Consider the following 18,003-nt stretch of genomic DNA (forward strand, 5'->3'; position numbering starts at 1 on the left):
ATCCTCCTACTAAAGCTACACTCAAAGAAGATGTGAGCTAAACTTTCCTGTTTGAACCTACAAAAAAGGCAAAGACTGTCTCCAGTGTAACCCCATCTGTACATATTTTCTTTAGAAGTAATAGCATCCTGAAAAGCAAGCCAAAAGAAAAAAGCATGCTTAGGTATAGCAGCAAAGAACTAGCTACACCATGCCAATCCACTTCTGGTTGTTTTTCCCTTAATTCTTCCAAAATTTCTGCATTAGAAAGTACCTCACTCTTAGTGCCCCAAACCGGCTGATCCACGTCTCCAATAATAACCTCAGGTAATTGGCTTCGAATCTCCACAAGGCCTCATATCTTGCATTCAGCCAAAACCAGGAACCTCTTCTAATAATTATTGAGAGGGCTTTTTTATATTTTTCTCATTATTCTTATAATTCTAAAAATGATAATATATGATACTGGCTCCAAAGTACTCTTTCGTGAGCATTGATTGACTTTCTAGTATATATATATATAGAGAACTTTTTTTTTTTTTTTTTTTCTCAAAAAACAAACCCTGTTTTGTGTTTGGGAGAATTTGGTGATAATGTATGACTGCATTGGTGAATCAATTGATCAGTTGCTTTTTCTAACTTGGAATTTAGAAGCTTAATTGGCAACCATATTTTTGAATTAATTAGTTACTTAACTTTCAAGATCACAATTCAATCATTGGTAATGTCTTGCAAATTAATTAGAAAAAAAAAAAAAAAGATAGTCTCATTTATGGCACCTAAAAAACGTGTTTAGTTCTCTTGGTAAACGAGTTAATGTTTTAGAAATATAAGAAACTTCACATGAGTCATGCGACCAAATTGATGTGAGATAAAGTTAAAAATAATTTGAAGTGGTTTATGTTTTGAATTGTTAATTTTTTATTTTAAAAACAGAAAATGAAGAGAAAACAGAAATTTTAACAAACACGTGTTTTTCGGACATCATACCTATTAGAGATAAACTAAAAAAAAAAAAAATATATAAGACGAAAAATCCTGGAAGCTAGTATGCAAAAAGGAATCATGAAGTACAAAGCTGAAATAATGGACGACATAATAATAATAATAAAAAAAAAAAAAAAAAAAAAAAAAAAAAAGAGACCAAACTTGGTTCCCCGCAAATACAATTATATGGTTAATCATTATCTGACACCCACGTTACATATACGTACATCAGTACATGCACTGTACTAAATTCGTCTTTCTTTTTTTTTTTTTTTTTTTGTAGTAAGATTCCAATCCTAAATCTCACCGTTGCGAAATTTCACAGTTACTGGTAGGATCCCTGGGCCTAGCTTCTGCTGGTGGCTGTGACAGGAGGTTGACAACAAGATCCGCAAAAGCTCCGAGAATGAACTTGTGGGTGTTCTTAGGGTTGAGTGCGAGATAGCATAGAAGAAGCTCATGCAAGAAATCCCAGTTGGATTTCACGTCAAGTAGCTCACGCGCCTCCACCATCTCTTGCATGGAGCGCCTGAAGTCGGCGTAGGGGTCCGGCGAGTACGTGGGGACCGCTACGCTGTTGCTGAAGAGCTTCTCTGGTTCTGGTGGTCTGGCAATATCATTAATGGGTGCTAAGGTTGATTCTTGAATGGTGGACTCGATAATGGAGTTGGAGCGGCCAGGGGTGGAGAAGAAGAAGCGTTGGGAGGCGAAGACGGAGGCGAAGTCTACCGGTGTGGCGGCGGCAGCGGCAGGGTCAGGTTCATAGGAGGAGGAGGTGGTGGAGAGGGTGGAGGAGGTCTGGCTGAGGGATTTGGAGGTGGAGTCAAAGGTTTGGTGGTCATAGAGGGAGTTGAAGTTTCTGATGAGGGATGATGAAGTACTGGTGGAGGGTAATGAACGGTTGTGATCATGATCTGGGTTTTGTGGGGTGGGACTCCTGGGAGGGGATTGGGGTGATTGGGGCCATTTGATCTTTGTGAAGCAGAGGTTGAGATTTCTTCCTGGTATGCTTATTGGCATTCTTCTTCTTCTTCTTGATCTTTATCTGATGCACACATTGGAAGAGGAAGAGGCAGGGAGAGAGAAGATCAAGAAAAGATTCAAGGTGAAGCTCTATTTATGCGTGTTAATTGTGTTTGTCTGACTGACTCTAGAGAGAGAGAGAGAGAGAGAGAGAGGATCCGATCCGTCTTATGGTAGGCTGTCAATTGGTGTTGATTATGGCTTCCACTTTTGGTTCAACGAAAACTGGACAGCTGTAAATTAAGGAAGGATTATTTAAAATGACTAATGCTACTTAATTACTTATATTACAGTACTGGAAATCAATTTTGAAATAAACACTTGTAAAAAACTAAAAAATAAAATGAAAGACTAATTTTTATTATTGTCACGTTATTCTCATTAATTGGCACATATTTAGTTTAATTTTTTTTTTTTTTTTTATTAAGGTTATTTTTATCATCAAGAAGACATTAACACTTTTTGAATGGTTGAGAGATATTGTTCCGATTGAAAGTTTAGAGAAACAATATCAATTTAATTATAGTTTGAGAGAATGTATGTAGACTTTTTTCCTTATTTTATTTACCAATTCTATAAACGATTTTAATTAAGTTGTTAGGAATAAGTCCATCGGTCGATATTAAACTTGAAAAATCCTGCAACATTTTTTCTATTTTTAGCTAATGGGGTGTTTGTAATTCTTTGCTGGTTAATAAAATACGTACTCATTCATATAAATAAATAAATAAAAATTACAAAGAAAGTATTGAAATAACAAAAATAATTTATATTTTAATTTATTTTGCATGTAAGCTTAAAAAAAACCACGTAGGGGTCCACTAATCTCAAGATTGGGGTCAATTTGTCAGTCTCTTCCCTGCAAAAAAGTCGGTCCAGCCGCTGAAAATAACTTTTAGAGCACCTGTAAGTACAAATTTGCAATAAATAAACCAGTTTTTTTTTTTTAAGTAAAATATCAATTATTTTAAAAGTTTGTACTTATAAGTGATAAATTTAATCACTTAATAAATACTTTAACTTTTTCTTTACGTGTGAGTTTAGATTTTTTTTTTAATAAGTAAGGTCGAATACGTGAAATATTTAATTAAAATAAAAAGTAAATGATGAAGTTAAATTCGATCTCAAGATATTTAATTCTTATACTATATTAAATTACCGTAAATTTAATCATTTAATTAATACTTTAACATTTTCAACACCAGCCATCTAAATAGCCAGCTAGGGATTGTACGTGTATATATATAGCTTAGCTTCGATAATCATAAGTCATAGGTGGAAAGTGCACATAAATACAGAAGCTAGAATCGTTCAAAAAAGGGTTATGAAATTGTTACCATATGTATACATGTACTTGAGCAAATGTTACCACGACGTCGACGCTACTTGTGTACGTACCATGTTCAACATTTATCAAATGGAAGTCGGGGGACCCAGTAGAGGTCAAGTCCTACTTGGGAGATCTTGTAAAAGCGATAACATAATCCATATATTTCTGTTGTATCACTTTCCTATTTACGTGTAATAATATTGGACAGTGTGCCAACTATAACGACCAATCCATCAAGCTACCTAGTCTTTTTTGGAAAAGCTTCAAATAATGCATATAGAACTAAAAAAGTTGCTTTTCATTAGATGTTGGTCCACAATCTCGATCCGTGCAGATGGTGAGTTCTTAACTCACACGTATGTGGTGCTCATCTCATTTGAAAATTTCATTTGAGAATGTTAAAGCTTTTAATTTATCGAATTCAAAATCATATCTCGCAATATATTTTTTAAGAGTCTATCCGTATCAGCAGAGCGGTTAATAATCCTAGAGGTTCAAATTATAAATTTATGCTAATAATCATTGAAGCTCCCACAATTTGAACCTATTATAACTTTAACTTTGATATCCTTTTATGTAACGGCCAGGGCCTTTGATTATCTCATCTGAAAATTTATTAATATCCAATAAAAAAAAGTTAGTTCTTTTTATAACATTTGAAATCACACCTCACAAGATATGCTTTAAAAATCATCTACGTACGTGAGCAAAGCAGCATTAGTGCACCCCGGCCGGCCAACAAATTAAAATTATCTCTATAAAAAACCCCCCTTAGATGCCTTTGGACATTTCCTGGTGCAGCTTAATATCTTTTCTGGACTGCATATGGATATGTTTGCACGAGTACTGGTTGAACAATATATATCCTTCACCCACTCTTGTGTGCCAAGCTATGGTGATTCACAAACTAAGTGTCCCTTTTTTGCAAATTTGTACTTACAGGTGCCCTAAAAGCCATTTTCAGCGGCTGGACCGACTTTTTCGCAGGGAAGAGACTGACAAATTGACCCCAATCTTGATATTATTGGGCCCCTACGTGGTTATTTGTAAGCTTATATATACTTGCAGCATCTTTCAAAAATGTTCTCAAATGTGAGGTTCAAAACAAGAGAGCGATCATCCGATTGAAATATTGGCCGAGATATGCATCGATCTTTTTGTCCAGTTCCTAAGAAAAAATTTATATATATTTTCCTACATTTTCTGGCCAAAAAAGAATTAAAAAACTCCAGAGGCTTCCTGTACGTACGTAGCTTCATTTGAAATTTTCACTTGGCTTTCTTGATAATGTTTCTATATATATATATATATATATATATATATATATATATATATATATATATAGAAAAGACTAGTTAGAGCATTTTTAGTAGCCTCACCAAATTAGTTTTTTAGCTATTTTGGTGAGCCAATTTGATGAAAACTCTTAAAAACCACTCCCAGCAGCCTCACCATTTTAACCAAAAAAATTTGATGACTGAAATTACTAGTCAAATTAGACCAGGCATTTTCACTCAACAACCCACTCACCAAATTTTGTTTCACATTTCTCTCTCACATGATTAGCACACTTTTTTCCTTTTTTCTCTCATTTTCTTCTCTCATCTCCCATCTCTCACACGATAATGTCCTTATTTCATGGATATAAATGATTTTTTATAAAAATATTATATAGAGAAAAAATAAAGAAATATGAAAAAATTATTATTTAAATGGAATAGTGAATATTGACTAGTTAAAATGGTGAGGCTGCTGAGAGAATTTTAATAAAGTGGCTCATCATAATAGAAAAAAGTAATTTTTAGTTATTTTGGTGAGTAAAATTTGATGAGGCTACTAGGAATGCTCTTAAGAGGTTTAAAGAAAGAAGAGATGGTACGTAGCTAGGGCTATAATTAAGGATAGTCCAACCAACCTTGGAAAGAGCCACACCTAGCACATGTGCGGTAATGGCTGCCCATATCCAACTACCATTTTGCTTCATTTTATGTCAAAAATCCTAATCCACCCATTCTGGTAAGTGGTAACTGTAAACATCTGCCCGCCCCTGCCGGTTGATTTATATTGAGGAAATTTGCTCCAATCCACTTGCCATATTTCTAGCTATTTCTTTGATATGTTGGTCCAATTCAATTTTAGAGGATTGACTAGCCATTTCCTATTATCGATCAGATACGGATTGAGTAGGTGGGCACGGCTAAGGAAAAACGTTAATCTAATATGCGCTAGCTATATATGCCTTTAAAAAGATTAGTCAATACAGAGTAGGTGTACGTACACAATCTCAAGAAATTAATGTGCGACGACTTAATTAGTACTCATTATCATTAATGTCTTTATAATAATCTATTCACTTTATTTTAGCTACTTAACTTTTCAATGTAGAACCGGAATGTTACAATCTCTCACCTTAAATCCTTCACGTCATCGCCAGGCCCACGTCATGCAGTACTCAAGTACCACATAATGTTATTAGTTAGGTTGTTTTGATACCATTTGTAACGATTCAAGAAAAACGCTAGCCGTATACATTTGTACTATGACTTCAAAATGATTAGTCAATCTGCAACTTTCCTTGAATTATTTATAAAGTTCACTCTCACTTAGTAATGAAGGAACCAATTTCTCCACTTAATTACCTCCCATGAGTGTTTTTATAAATTACTAACTCTATGTGGGCTACTGATCATCTTTTAAATGTGAGATCAGAGTGTTACAGTAAATAAGCACGTAAAATTTCAACAGAAATTAAGGACAATTTTCAAAATCCATGGCCATGGCACTCCGGCTCTCCTAGTTCCGTCCTTCTAATCATTTGTGGAAATAAATAAATTAACTAACTCTTCTTAGTCAAAATTAAATAAAAACTAAGCTTATTGGATTAATTAATAACCAATGTATAAAGTCTGCTGCATACATTAGTAGAATATCCAGAGAATATAGAAGCGAAATAGATAATAATAATAATAATAATAATAATAATAATAAAAATTAAAAAAAGAAAAAACAAATCATAGTTGTATTTTACTTGTTTCTTAACGGCTAATTATTATTATTATTTTTTTTTTTTATGAATAAGCAGAACTTTCATTCAACAAATGAGAAAACAAAGAATCAGTAAATTAAAACAGCTGAAAACAAAACAAGGAACAAACAAAAACTCCTACACACAAGCCCCAGGCATAGATCGAGCCAAACACAACAAACCAAACCCCAACTAACAACTAGAAGAGGGCTAAAACTACAAGGCTATTTAAATCAATAAATCTACAGAAATGTCCAAGCTTGACAGGGGACAACATTGGCATGAGACTTTGGAAACTTCCCCTTTCCCAAAATTATGGATCTTACCTTCCAAAAAATCACCTTCAAGAATTGTTCTTCTGTTTTGGGATAACCATTATGCTTGATCTCATTCCTAGAACTCCATAGATTATACACCGAGGAGCTCAACACCAGCTTACACAGGGTAGCATGCATGGAATTGCCCTTCCAATTTCTACTACCCAAACTCATTACTTCTTCCCAACGAGAAGGAGGATTATCCACAATGCAAAGGTGTATTCCAGCTTTCCAAATGCGATGACTGAAACTGTACTCAAAGAATAGATGTTCACAGCTCTTCATGCCATTCCTGTAGAATAAACATTGCACATTCCCATTGAAACCCCAACTAGCCAAACAGTCCCCAATAGATAGACTATTTCGCATAGCTAACCATAAGACAAAAGCATGATTGGGGATATATAGCGTATGAAAACCAGGCAAGTTGCCACCAATCTACCACCTCATTTTTCTTCCGAAGATATTCCCAAGTATCAGAGTATACATAAGAACCCTTATTGGAGATAGACCAAATAGGAATGTCACAAGCACCTATCTTGATTTCAGGGAGCCTACTTTGGATATCTACAAGAGCATTAGAACGAGCAGCTTTCCAACAACAAACTTTATTTTTTATTACAAAAGAAAGTTTAGCTTTCAGTCTACTCTTAGCATCATAGACAACTCGAAAACCATAAGTATCGAACAATATTCCACAAGGGTGCCAATGGTTCAGCCATAAGTGAATGTTTTCCCCATCCCCCAGATCAAATTTGAGGAAGTGTTTGGCTAAGACAGGCAATTTCAGCAGCTTTCTCCAACACCAAGAGCTGTTTTGAGAGATACCAATATTCCAAAAACTCTTATTTTTCAATATGTTCTCTTTAATCCAAGCAACCCATATGGAACCTGATCTAGCAAACTGATTCCAAACATGCCGCAACATGGAGGCATGATTCCAAGCTTCCAAATCCTTCAATAACCCCAAGTCCCCTTTCAAAAGCCTTTATAATCTTTTTGGGGAGGGGATGAAAATACCTGATTAATACACTTGAATACTATAGAGAATCACTACAAAAAATAAAGCAATTCGCCACGTGACTACAATAGCTATTACTGTAGCCATATGACCAGCTTTCCACGTGGTCTAGATGGCCACGTCGCTGAAGAAAAAACTCTTAGAAGGATTAGCTTTTAACCCCTATAAGCATTCAAAGTACTCCTTCAAAACCTGTCGAATAACATTCACTTTAACGGCTAATTCTATTGTAGATAAAAACTCACAAAAATATCAAATATAATCTATATATATATATATATATATATAGGGTGGGCACGCGGTGGCTACAGCACTGAAAATGAAGGCAAATTATGAGTTTTGGAAAAAATTAAATTACTTGCAAAACGTTCTGAACAGGGACGGAGCCAGAAGTTCTTATGGGCAGGGGCCAATGGCCAAAAAAACTTTTTTTGGTAGGGGCCAAATAAGCTAAATTTTTATTTTTACCTTTATTTTTTTTATATTTTAGAAAAAAAAAAATTTCCACCTAATAAATTTTTTTTTTTAGGAAATTGGAGGGGGCCATGCCCCTGCTACCCCCCCCCCCCCCCCCCCCCCCCCCCCCCCCCCCCTTTGTCCCTGGTTCTGAACGTTTGTCGAAAATTTCACGTGAGGCTTGCCTCTACACATGTCATCTTTATATCGATGGCTTGCCAATAACTTCATAGACAAAATGTGAACTTCTCTTCCTTAATTTTGAATTATGTTAGAAATTACGAATATATTATATATATTTACTACATCATCCTTAAAACTGTATATAAGGAGCTTATATACAGATAGAGGTTAATATACATAGCAATACAATGATTAATCCTGAAAATATTTAGGGGTTGGCTCAAGCCTCAAATACTGTAAAAGCCTTAAACTTGGTACTATTCCTATCCACTGAATTTGTGTAAGGTTCAAATTTTCTTGAGTGCATGAAAACAGGGGCGGACTTACATGGATTTTTCGGAGTTTCTAGCAACTTCAAAAATTTTAAAAAATCTTACAAAAATACTAATTTTATACCGTGGTCCCGTCATATTTAATTTTTTACCCTCAAATTACTGGTCTACCCCTCTGTCAAATCTTTTTAATTTTAAATATGGATTTTTATTTTTATTTTTTCATTTTTATAGCAAATTAGGAAACTTCTGTATTTGAAAGAAAGTTTTATTTAAGATAATTTTATAGATACATAACTTTTGTTTACAATTGTGACTTATGACTTAGTATGAAATTGAAAATTTTAGGAAAAACTTCACTTATTCCTGATCTTCATCACTTTTCCAATCGTACTTTCTAACTTTAAAAAGTTGCAATGTCAGGTCGTCATTTTTAAAAACTTTGCAATATTACCCCTATTGTTATGGTTTAAGGTTAAATCAGAAGGTATGTGGGGTGAAATATCTTTTATACCCTTGTCAAAATTTTAAAAATACAAAACCACCCTAATTAAATAATTAAAATTTTAAAAAGAAGAAAGAAAAATAGTCAAACCCAAGTCAGTAATTTTTTATAACAAGGGTATTTTAGTATTCCAACTTCCTTCGTTAGGATTAAACAAAAAACCCTAATGGAGTGACATTATAAAGTTTTCAAAGATGCTGATTAGACATTGTAACTTTTTAAAGATTGAGAATATTATTACAAAAGTGATGAAATATCATGGAGGTAAGTGAAATTTTCTTATAAATTTAGGACTCGTCTGTTTTTATTTTACATCAACGCGTGCGCACACAGAGACTACATGTATCTATGTGCTTAGAGACTATATGTATCTATGTGCTTATTTATTTAGTATAGGTTTGGACCCCATCACAAACAATTATTGTCCCACCCCTGGGTATGTACGGTGCAAATGATTCTTTGGACCACGCCCTCGACAATGTTGAGTCTTACTTGATCTGTGTGAAAAGCGTTTTTCACGGGTATGAAATTTGCCTTTCAGAAGTAAGAAATATAAAAGGAGGAAACGGCTGAAAGAAATGTTGCCTTAATCGTTTAGAGAAGGACATTGCACTATGTGACCACAGCCAGAGAACAATTAAAGCTGGTTCTGCACAATGTGACCACTAGCTAGCCAGAGAACAAAGCTGGTAATTCATCAAAGTTGAAAGATCAGTGTCACCTGAGTAACTCAGTAGATAATCCAGGAGATTTCTGCATAATTCGTCCTTCCAAATGGGCCTCCTCCTCAGCTCATTTCATGCTTTTCCCTCGAGTAATAATGCACCCATGCGCCCTAGCCTCCATTGTACGTCAGAGCATTCCCTAACAGATGAACCTAATTAATTTCCAAACTTCAATTTTAAATTACATATATACCTATCTCACTTTTTATACCACATATATATATACGTAAATATTTCAAGAGTGGCAAAGCACATTTATATAGAAATAGGATACATGAAAGCTACAAATGGATAATTAAATCACTAGATAATTACTAAATAAATCATGAAATAGGGCTGGGGGCAATGGATCGAATATAAATATTTTCAAACACTATCTCATCATAATGATGTACGATATTTTACAATAAATTTTGTAGTGATCTATTTATGGAAAATAATTAACTGTTTATCTAAATACACCAAAAAAATTAAAAGATAATTATTTTAAACCTATTAACGATATTAATAAATTAAAGTTAATTAGTTATAACAGTACCAAAAACCATGCCATTATCTTTCTTCCATTTTTTTTTTAATTTTATTTTATCAAAATTAGTTTAAATCTAGCTACTATAAAAAAAATATGGTTTTCTTGTTACGATTGAGATCTAGTGCAATACATCTTATTTGAGTTGTTTATTTCAAATGAATGACTTAAATTGTGACAGCAAATTAATAAAAAGAATAAATGGTTGTTGAGCTGGCCAGTGGTTCGAGCACCCCATAATGAAGGTTTGGGGTGGCCGGACTATCCATTTTAAAAATAGAATTAAGGTTGTTCAACTATCCCAACAAGCATACTCTTTTTTGCGGTTTAATTTGCAGTCCAATTTATGTTGTATTGCACCCCGGTGCGCCGTATTAAGATTTTTTGATATATTTTGTCGCTGTTCATTTGCTCCTTTATTTTTTCTCACAAATTCTGATCTTGCTTGCTAATGATCTAGATTCATACTAGATTCATATGAGGATCCCAATTTAATCTCAATCCCTCTTTTATATCACTTTCATAAATCTCATTAAAAACGAAAAAGAACAATTTCAACAATGTTCTAATTAAACATGTATAACGTTCATTAATCATGCACTTTCGTCACTTAAATAATAATAATAATAAAAAAAACCATCAAATTAACCTCACGTATAGATTTATGTTCCCTTATTCTGCATCTTCTTTCGCCTTTCGAAGGTTACATGTATAAATTAAATTTAATTTAATTTCATTGTACTTTTAGAACGACAAACCATTAATATTGCTGCTGATCTTATAAAAGTTAATCACATTACTCTTATCTTTGGGACCTTTCCCCCACTTCTTTTTATTTATTTATTTTTTATATACTTTAGAAACTTGGAAAAATGTTTCAAACTTGTGTTCCTGATCAGTTTCATGAACTCCATTGATTATAGAATGCTGTGCTTGATCGAGCTTTCTAGATTTATTTAACTGCATGCATTGTATATATATATGAGATGACTGATCGATCATAAGAAATTTCACCTGTACATTGTTGTGAAGTATTAGGGGTTATTGGCCCTTATTATATTGAGGGTGACGACAAACTAGCTTCTTCTTTTATTACATAAATTACAGAGTATTAAACTTCTTTGATGATAAGAAAAGATCCATGAACCACATGTGATCACGTACAGTATATATGGTGCACAACTTGTTCTGACTTACCGACAGTAGTTCATTGCCTCTTATATTACTTTAATTGGTGCTGATAAGAAAAGACCCATGAAGCACATGTGATCACAGGGTCGTCATCACCATCGATCATCACTACTTCTTTCTATTGTCATTTTTATCACAAGGTATGCAGGGTATTACTAATTATATATCCATTTGCTAATTTTTATTTTTAGGTGTGTACATGCCGATGTGAATGCTGTTATTTGCAATATCCGCATTCACAATCACTTTTTGTGAATATCAATTTTAGATATCTGAATCATATTTTTACTATCTGCATATTAAGTAATGGGCATATTTAGTATTTTGGGACTTTTTTGAGTCTCTATTATGACATATTTTAAACGATATGAAAATAATTTAGCCCGATTCTTAATGTTTTGGGCTTGTTTAAAGTTTTTTTTTTTAATTTTTTTTAAGTCATAATCTTTTGAAAATATATCGATTTTACATTACTTTTGCATTTTTGCCCAAATGTTACACAAGAAAGCAACATATCCAACCAAACCAATATAAACATAACCTATAACTAATCCAAAACGACATTATTTTGGTATTAAATATCAAAATGATGTCATTTCAATGAATTTATTAGATATAATATATATAAAATATATATATGATACATAAAGGGTATGCGGATACTGTTAATAACCGCATCCGCGTACCTTTAAACCGCTATCTGCATCCACATATGTGGATAGTTGCGGATAGTAGATGCGGACGGTTAATATTTGTTAGCATGTACACACTATTATTTTTATTAATTTCCTAATTGACTTAATTCCTAGAAGTGACCAGTCTATAATACGATCGAGATATGCTACGTGGTATTCTTTTGTTCTTTACCTATCATTCTTCTTGGACGTGGCATTGTCAATCTACTTTTGCAATCAGCCTTAATTAAAAAAAAAAATTAAAAAATCAAATGGTAAATTAACAATGCTACATAAAAGGAGAAGGATAAGACAATGACAAAAAAAAATATAATATATACAACTAGTTCACCAGCAAATAATAGGGGAAATCTTCTGCACACAACCTCGAGTGCATGTGCCTTCTCATCGGATCTTAGAAATGAGCTGTGTATAGCAGTTGTCTTTGCTGGGAACTTAGCCTTTCTTGCTACTATAGTTTTCATTTTTTCTAAAAAATTAATTCCCAAAATAATTGAAGATAATATTATCACCATGATTACTAAATTAATTTCCCAGAACTTGGTGTTTGTTGAGAGTTCGCTGTTGTTTTGTTAAGAATAAGGCTGATTCATCCGGTGTAGGAGGGATATACATGGTACGGATAAGGGAGGCAGGTTTATCATGTATACAACAAAATGCCGCAAAGAGGCAGCGGACATAGGAAGGAGCGATGTTGGTCATTTTAGAGCTCCAATACCATGCACAAAATTGTAAATGAAAGAGTATAGCCCAACAAGAGGAAGAAATAGACAGATTTTCGAGTGGTTCGGAGATAGAGGCTTGCATTCACTATTAGGGATTGCTTTAAAGACTATATATTTTGCTCATATTAATTCACTTGGATGTCTTTACAATAAAAATGACTAATTTTTATAGGAAAAATGTGATAGGTGAAGAATAAAAATAATATAATCAAATCTTAGAAATTTGATTACAATCAACCACCTATAATAAATTCATTGATAAGAAAAATATAGAAATCTATATTCTAACATCCAGCAATCCCATTCTAAATAAAGGCCAATCGATGCTAACTATGAAAAAGTTATTGAATAGACAATTTTGTGACCAACACACAATACAACATATTTCAGCAATCCCAATCAGTTTGGCCTCAACGAAGTCAGGCCTGTGGAAGCTAATTTGGAATATTAAAGTAGCACGCACGTACAAAAGATAGTTTTTCCTGTGGATCTGTTATGTCAAAATGCAGAATCTGTCAGAAGCAACCACAACAAGAAGAAACTTATAAAATATCCCGTACGTGTGTCCCATCTGCGAACCAGGACCAAAAACTGTTGAGGACATGATGTTATGCTCCTGGACAAGACAGAATAATGTGCCTCACCAAGTTTGAATCATAGCTTCAACCAAAGATTGGTTTGATTAACGTTGTTCAAAGAGCATGCAGCTGTTCTTTGTCTCCATGCTAATTGAAAGTCTCATGTAATTTAATCATAACAATGATGAAACATAAAATGCCCAGAAAGAACAAAGTAAAGAAAAGGTCAAAACAGTGGCAACTGGCCTGCAGGGACTCCGCTGCAAAAGGATTTGGTAAGCCCCTCCTTCCAGTCACAACAATTTTTCTACCCTTCCATGAGAAAACATAAGCATTCTTCCTACCTTTATGAGTAGCATCAACATCATATTGCCAAGGCCTCCCCAAAATTACATCGAGATATGATAGGCAGGGGCAAACCAACCGGCCCTTGCCCAGCCCATTCCTACGTGGAAAGGGCCATTTCAGTTTTAATGCTTTTTTTTTTCTTTTTTTTCTTTTTTTAAAAAAATAAAATTAATAATTTCAAATTTTGAAACCAAAACCACTGCAGCACCCCCATTTTCCCATTTCTGTTCCCACCTTCCCACCGAGCTTCCCCCCAAATTTTCCCTCCCTCTCTCCATCTACCCATTTTCTTCCCACCGTCGACCACCGTGCACGACCCGCCACCGTCGTGCTCCATCTTCGGCCAACCACCGTCCGTTCTTCATTGTTCATCCAGTTCTGGCCGTTCTCTGTCGTTCTTCCAGTTCCGGCGACCATTTTCGCACGAGCCTCCCACCGTCGTTCTCCATCTTCGGCCAAAACCCAACCACCGTGCGATCTCCATCTCCGGTCGTCTTCCGTCTCCGGCCGTCTTTCATCTCTGACAGAGCGACCGCCGATGAGGTCCCCCACTTCCGGCGACCCATTTCCGGCTCTGGTACCGATTTCCTCCATCTATGACTTTCCTTTTATAAATTCCAAACCCCCCTCCCCCCCGTCGATTTTGCTTCTTGGAGCATTTACATGCTAATTAATTATTGTATGTTCCTTGCTCTTCCTGATGTATTTTCCTCCTTTTATACTGAATTTCAAAAAGTTGAGTCATTTGGAGGGAATACAAACACTATATTATCGTTGGACTCTCTCTCTCTCTCTCACCCACACAAAAAAACACATGCTCCCTTTTCACTCTCAATGATAATATTTAATTAATTAATAAATTGGAAATTAATGTCATAAGTTGGAAATAAGATGCATCTGTTGAAGTAATGAGTAACCAATTATATATAAAATTATTCGGTTCTTGAAAGGGCTTCTTGACATTATGGATTTATGATTCTTGATTGTTAGTTGCTGAAATAACATTTACTGAGGAAACTTTCTAAGGATATTGCATGACTAGGTGCTTTACATGTATGGTTTGATTTTTTCAGTTATTTTCGGATCTCCTTACTTATGATGCTGTACCTTAGATTCTTGTTGTCAGCAATCACAATATGTACATGTCCACAAGGTTATTTGAATTTGTCTGGACCGGGAAATCTGATTGAAGCACAACGTCTGATTCTATCATTATTTTATAGTGTCAAAGTAAGTATTAGGTTCCTCTTGTAGTTTTGAATGTGCAACTTTTCTTTGAAATTGTATTACAGGTTTATGAGAAAAAGTTATTGGTTAGTTTCACTAGTTGGTTTAGTTTTAGTGTTACTGGAATTAGAGTGAACGATTTTTTTTTTATATTGAAGTACTTATTTGCTCTACTTATTTAGGTATTGTCTTGAAAATCTGTCACAGTACCAAAGCCATATCCAACCGGATTTCTGAAACTTAAATAGTTTGTTTCTATTAATTTGGCTTTCATGAACTGAAATGATTTTTTTTTTTTTTTTTTTGGAATTTTGAAACACCAATGACGTATTTCTATGTTTCTATTCCTTGACCTTTATCCGCAATAAAAAAATACGGGTTTTGTTGATTGGTTGAGTTTTTTTTTCTTGGCTTTGTCCTGACAATACAGTTTTTTCTTGGTGCATTTTAGGCTTGTTCCCTTGATACAAAAATAAATTCTGATATTTCCGATCTCCCCCATTTTTTGGTTTTTTTAGCTACTGTGACCCAGCTCCGCTAACTTCAACAAAACCTGTCTTCACCTTTTCTTCTCTAAGGTATTGTATTACCTTCCTTGGCTACTTTGTGTATATGTACATGTTCATGGATAGATTTTTTCGCCGGTTACCTTATCATTCCACTTCCACTTCAATAACGTTTCTACCTTGAATTGAGAATTCTGGAATCATAATAGGTTTGACTACTTTAAGATATTATGGAAAAAAAAAAAAAAAATTGCACGTAATATTAGAGTTAGCATTTAAGCACTCCCAATATCAATCCTATACTAATGACCTAGCTGCAAAATCTTCTTATATTTGGATGGCTTCCTTCTGTTTTGATGAAAATTGGTGGTGCCTATGGCTCTTCATAACTCCTATAAATGTTAATTTTGAGGATTTTTTGTTGAGATTTCTCAAGCAAGTTTAATTTTGTTTGATCTAAATCTATATTTTTGTTTTATGGATGTATCCTCGTCATTTTTTAATTTTGAAGTTCAAGAAAAAAAAGGGTTGGTAGAATTTGAGGATTTTTTTTTTTGTTATGTTAGATGGATTTTGGTGGAATTTGAGCTTGTTTGGTTCATTGCAATGTATAGTGCAAGGTGATGCATGTTTGGTTCACTGCAATGTGGAATTTATGAATTCGGCATGTTTGGTCACTGCAATGTATAGTGCAAGGTGATGCACTTACTTTGACAGCAGTTTAATCATTGATGTTCTAAATTGCATTGTATGGACAGTAACTTCAATTTATGTAAATCTAGTCACTGCTCTTGTCCCTAAGTAGTTGGGGTAAGAAATATTTAGGTTATGTTGAGTGTTTTATTCCTTCTAGTATTTAGCCCCCCAATTCAATATATAGAAGATTCTCATGTCATGTAGGCACAAGTAAATGTCTACAACAAGTGATTTGTCAAGCAGTCCTCCGTTATGTATGTGTGGAGTTCCTGCACGTCTAAGGAACTCTTGGACCACATCCAATCCCGCTAAAAAGTTGTGTGGATGTAATAACTACAAGGTAATTTTTGTTATATTTTGAAATTAGCTTTGTGTTATATTTCTTCGTTAGTAGTTTATGACATTTTTGCTGACCCCTTTTTTTTCATGCAGAAAGCCGGTGATTGTGATTTTTTTGAATGGGCTGATAAGGAGATGTCTGCATACGAGAAGAGATACCGCTACATCTAAAAGAGATGGAGGAGATAAGACAGGCTGATAATGACAAAGTTGAGGAAGTAATTGAGAAAAAATGCAAAGAACAATTAGCGCAACATTTGAAAGAAATGGAGGAGAAAGTTGAGGAATTGATTGAAAAGAATGTAAGGAACAATTAGGGCAACATAATGGGAAGATGTTTTGTGTTTTGTTGTTAGTTGTCATTTTGCTTTTAGCCTTTTTATTTTTGTAGTTATAGTGAACCTAGACATACTAACTTGATGTTAAAATGAATTTATGGAAACAATTCAGTTGTATGAAACTTTTTTCTGCTTGTACGAATTTCCTAAATGTATGTTAAACTGAATTGTTGTCTTTTGGTCTTAAAATATTAATGAAGAAATGATTTGTAAATCTTTTGGACTTCAAATTAATTGAAGTCATCTTAAGGTGTTTAATTTCTGAGCTGGGTTGGTGTTTGGTAATGATGTTCCTGCAGTTTCTTTGCTCTTTTGGTTAGTTGTTGGGTGATTTTGGCTAGCTGGTCTGTTTGGCTGAGTTTTGTAAGTTTTAGAGACATAAAACTAGGAAATTACTGTTAAGAATTGAGTGGATTAATTAGACCTATTCCTGCATCTTTCATTTCATTGAATTTGAGCCTGAAAAATTGCTGTGCTTTAAAAGTCCCATATCTTTATTGGAAAATTCCATTGCATTGGAATATCTGCATCATGTCTATTTGTACACTCTGGTGCACGGCATTCTTAAGCACAATCATGTCTATTGTTAGATGAAGATAAAAAAAATCTCCATCATGGCTATTTTCTACACCCTGGGGCACACTACAAAAGAAGAAACAACCATAACTAGTTGACTTCATTATTCATGTTAAGGAAACTACAAAATGTTTATAGTTTTAATTTCTTCCAACTTTCTGAGGTTTTCCAACAACCAACAGAGCATATAAGGCTCTCGATTTGCTTCCATGGAAGCCAAAAGTTTGCAAAAGAAATGTGGTCAGCAAGCCAAACAAGATTGGTCACTAATTTGTCATTCTAATAGAAACGTTGGCAAGCTATACAATTAAGAAGATCTCAGCACAGAAAAAGGACATGATTAGCATGCCCAGCCTGTCTCCAACAAAAGTAACACCCTAAACATATGGAACAAAGGTCACATTCTATTGTTTCCAAAGCGGTGCTACTATC

General features: G+C 34.2%; 2 protein-coding genes across 2 annotated transcripts; both read right to left on the reverse strand.

Moving 5' to 3' along the window:
- Positions 1–1,222: 1,222 nt before the first annotated feature.
- Positions 1,223–2,134, reverse strand: LOC133852049 (transcription repressor OFP16-like). The gene has a single exon (XM_062288720.1). It carries the CDS (start codon positions 1,984–1,986, stop codon positions 1,270–1,272), a length of 717 nt encoding a protein of 238 aa, XP_062144704.1. The 5' UTR covers positions 1,987–2,134; the 3' UTR covers positions 1,223–1,269.
- A 4,452-nt stretch (positions 2,135–6,586) lies between these two features.
- Positions 6,587–14,483, reverse strand: LOC133852535 (uncharacterized). Its single transcript, XM_062289301.1, has 3 exons — positions 14,187–14,483; positions 7,081–7,616; positions 6,587–6,953 (listed from the first exon to the last, which is right to left on the reverse strand). The coding sequence occupies exons 1-3, from the start codon at positions 14,481–14,483 to the stop codon at positions 6,587–6,589; spliced, it is 1,200 nt and encodes a 399-aa protein (XP_062145285.1).
- Between the last annotated feature and the right edge of the window lie 3,520 nt (positions 14,484–18,003).

The sequence above is a fragment of the Alnus glutinosa genome, chromosome 12 (genome assembly GCF_958979055.1).
Source record: "Alnus glutinosa chromosome 12, dhAlnGlut1.1, whole genome shotgun sequence".
NCBI classification, from domain to species: Eukaryota; Viridiplantae; Streptophyta; class Magnoliopsida; order Fagales; family Betulaceae; genus Alnus; species Alnus glutinosa.

Excerpts from the sequence above, each read along its gene's own strand:
- LOC133852535 (XM_062289301.1), bottom strand. The coding sequence starts at position 14,483 with ATGGAGGAAATCGGTACCAGAGCCGGAAATGGGTCGCCGGAAGTGGGG. Across the intron at positions 7,617-14,186 it reads GTCGTGCACGGTGGTCGACG|GATTTGGAAGCTTGGAATCA; the intron begins GTGGGAAGAAAA and ends GGGTTATTGAAG. Across the intron at positions 6,954-7,080 it reads GATTGGTGGCAACTTGCCTG|GAATGGCATGAAGAGCTGTG; the intron begins GTTTTCATACGC and ends TTTATTCTACAG.
- LOC133852049 (XM_062288720.1), bottom strand. The coding sequence starts at position 1,986 with ATGCCAATAAGCATACCAGGAAGAAATCTCAACCTCTGCTTCACAAAG.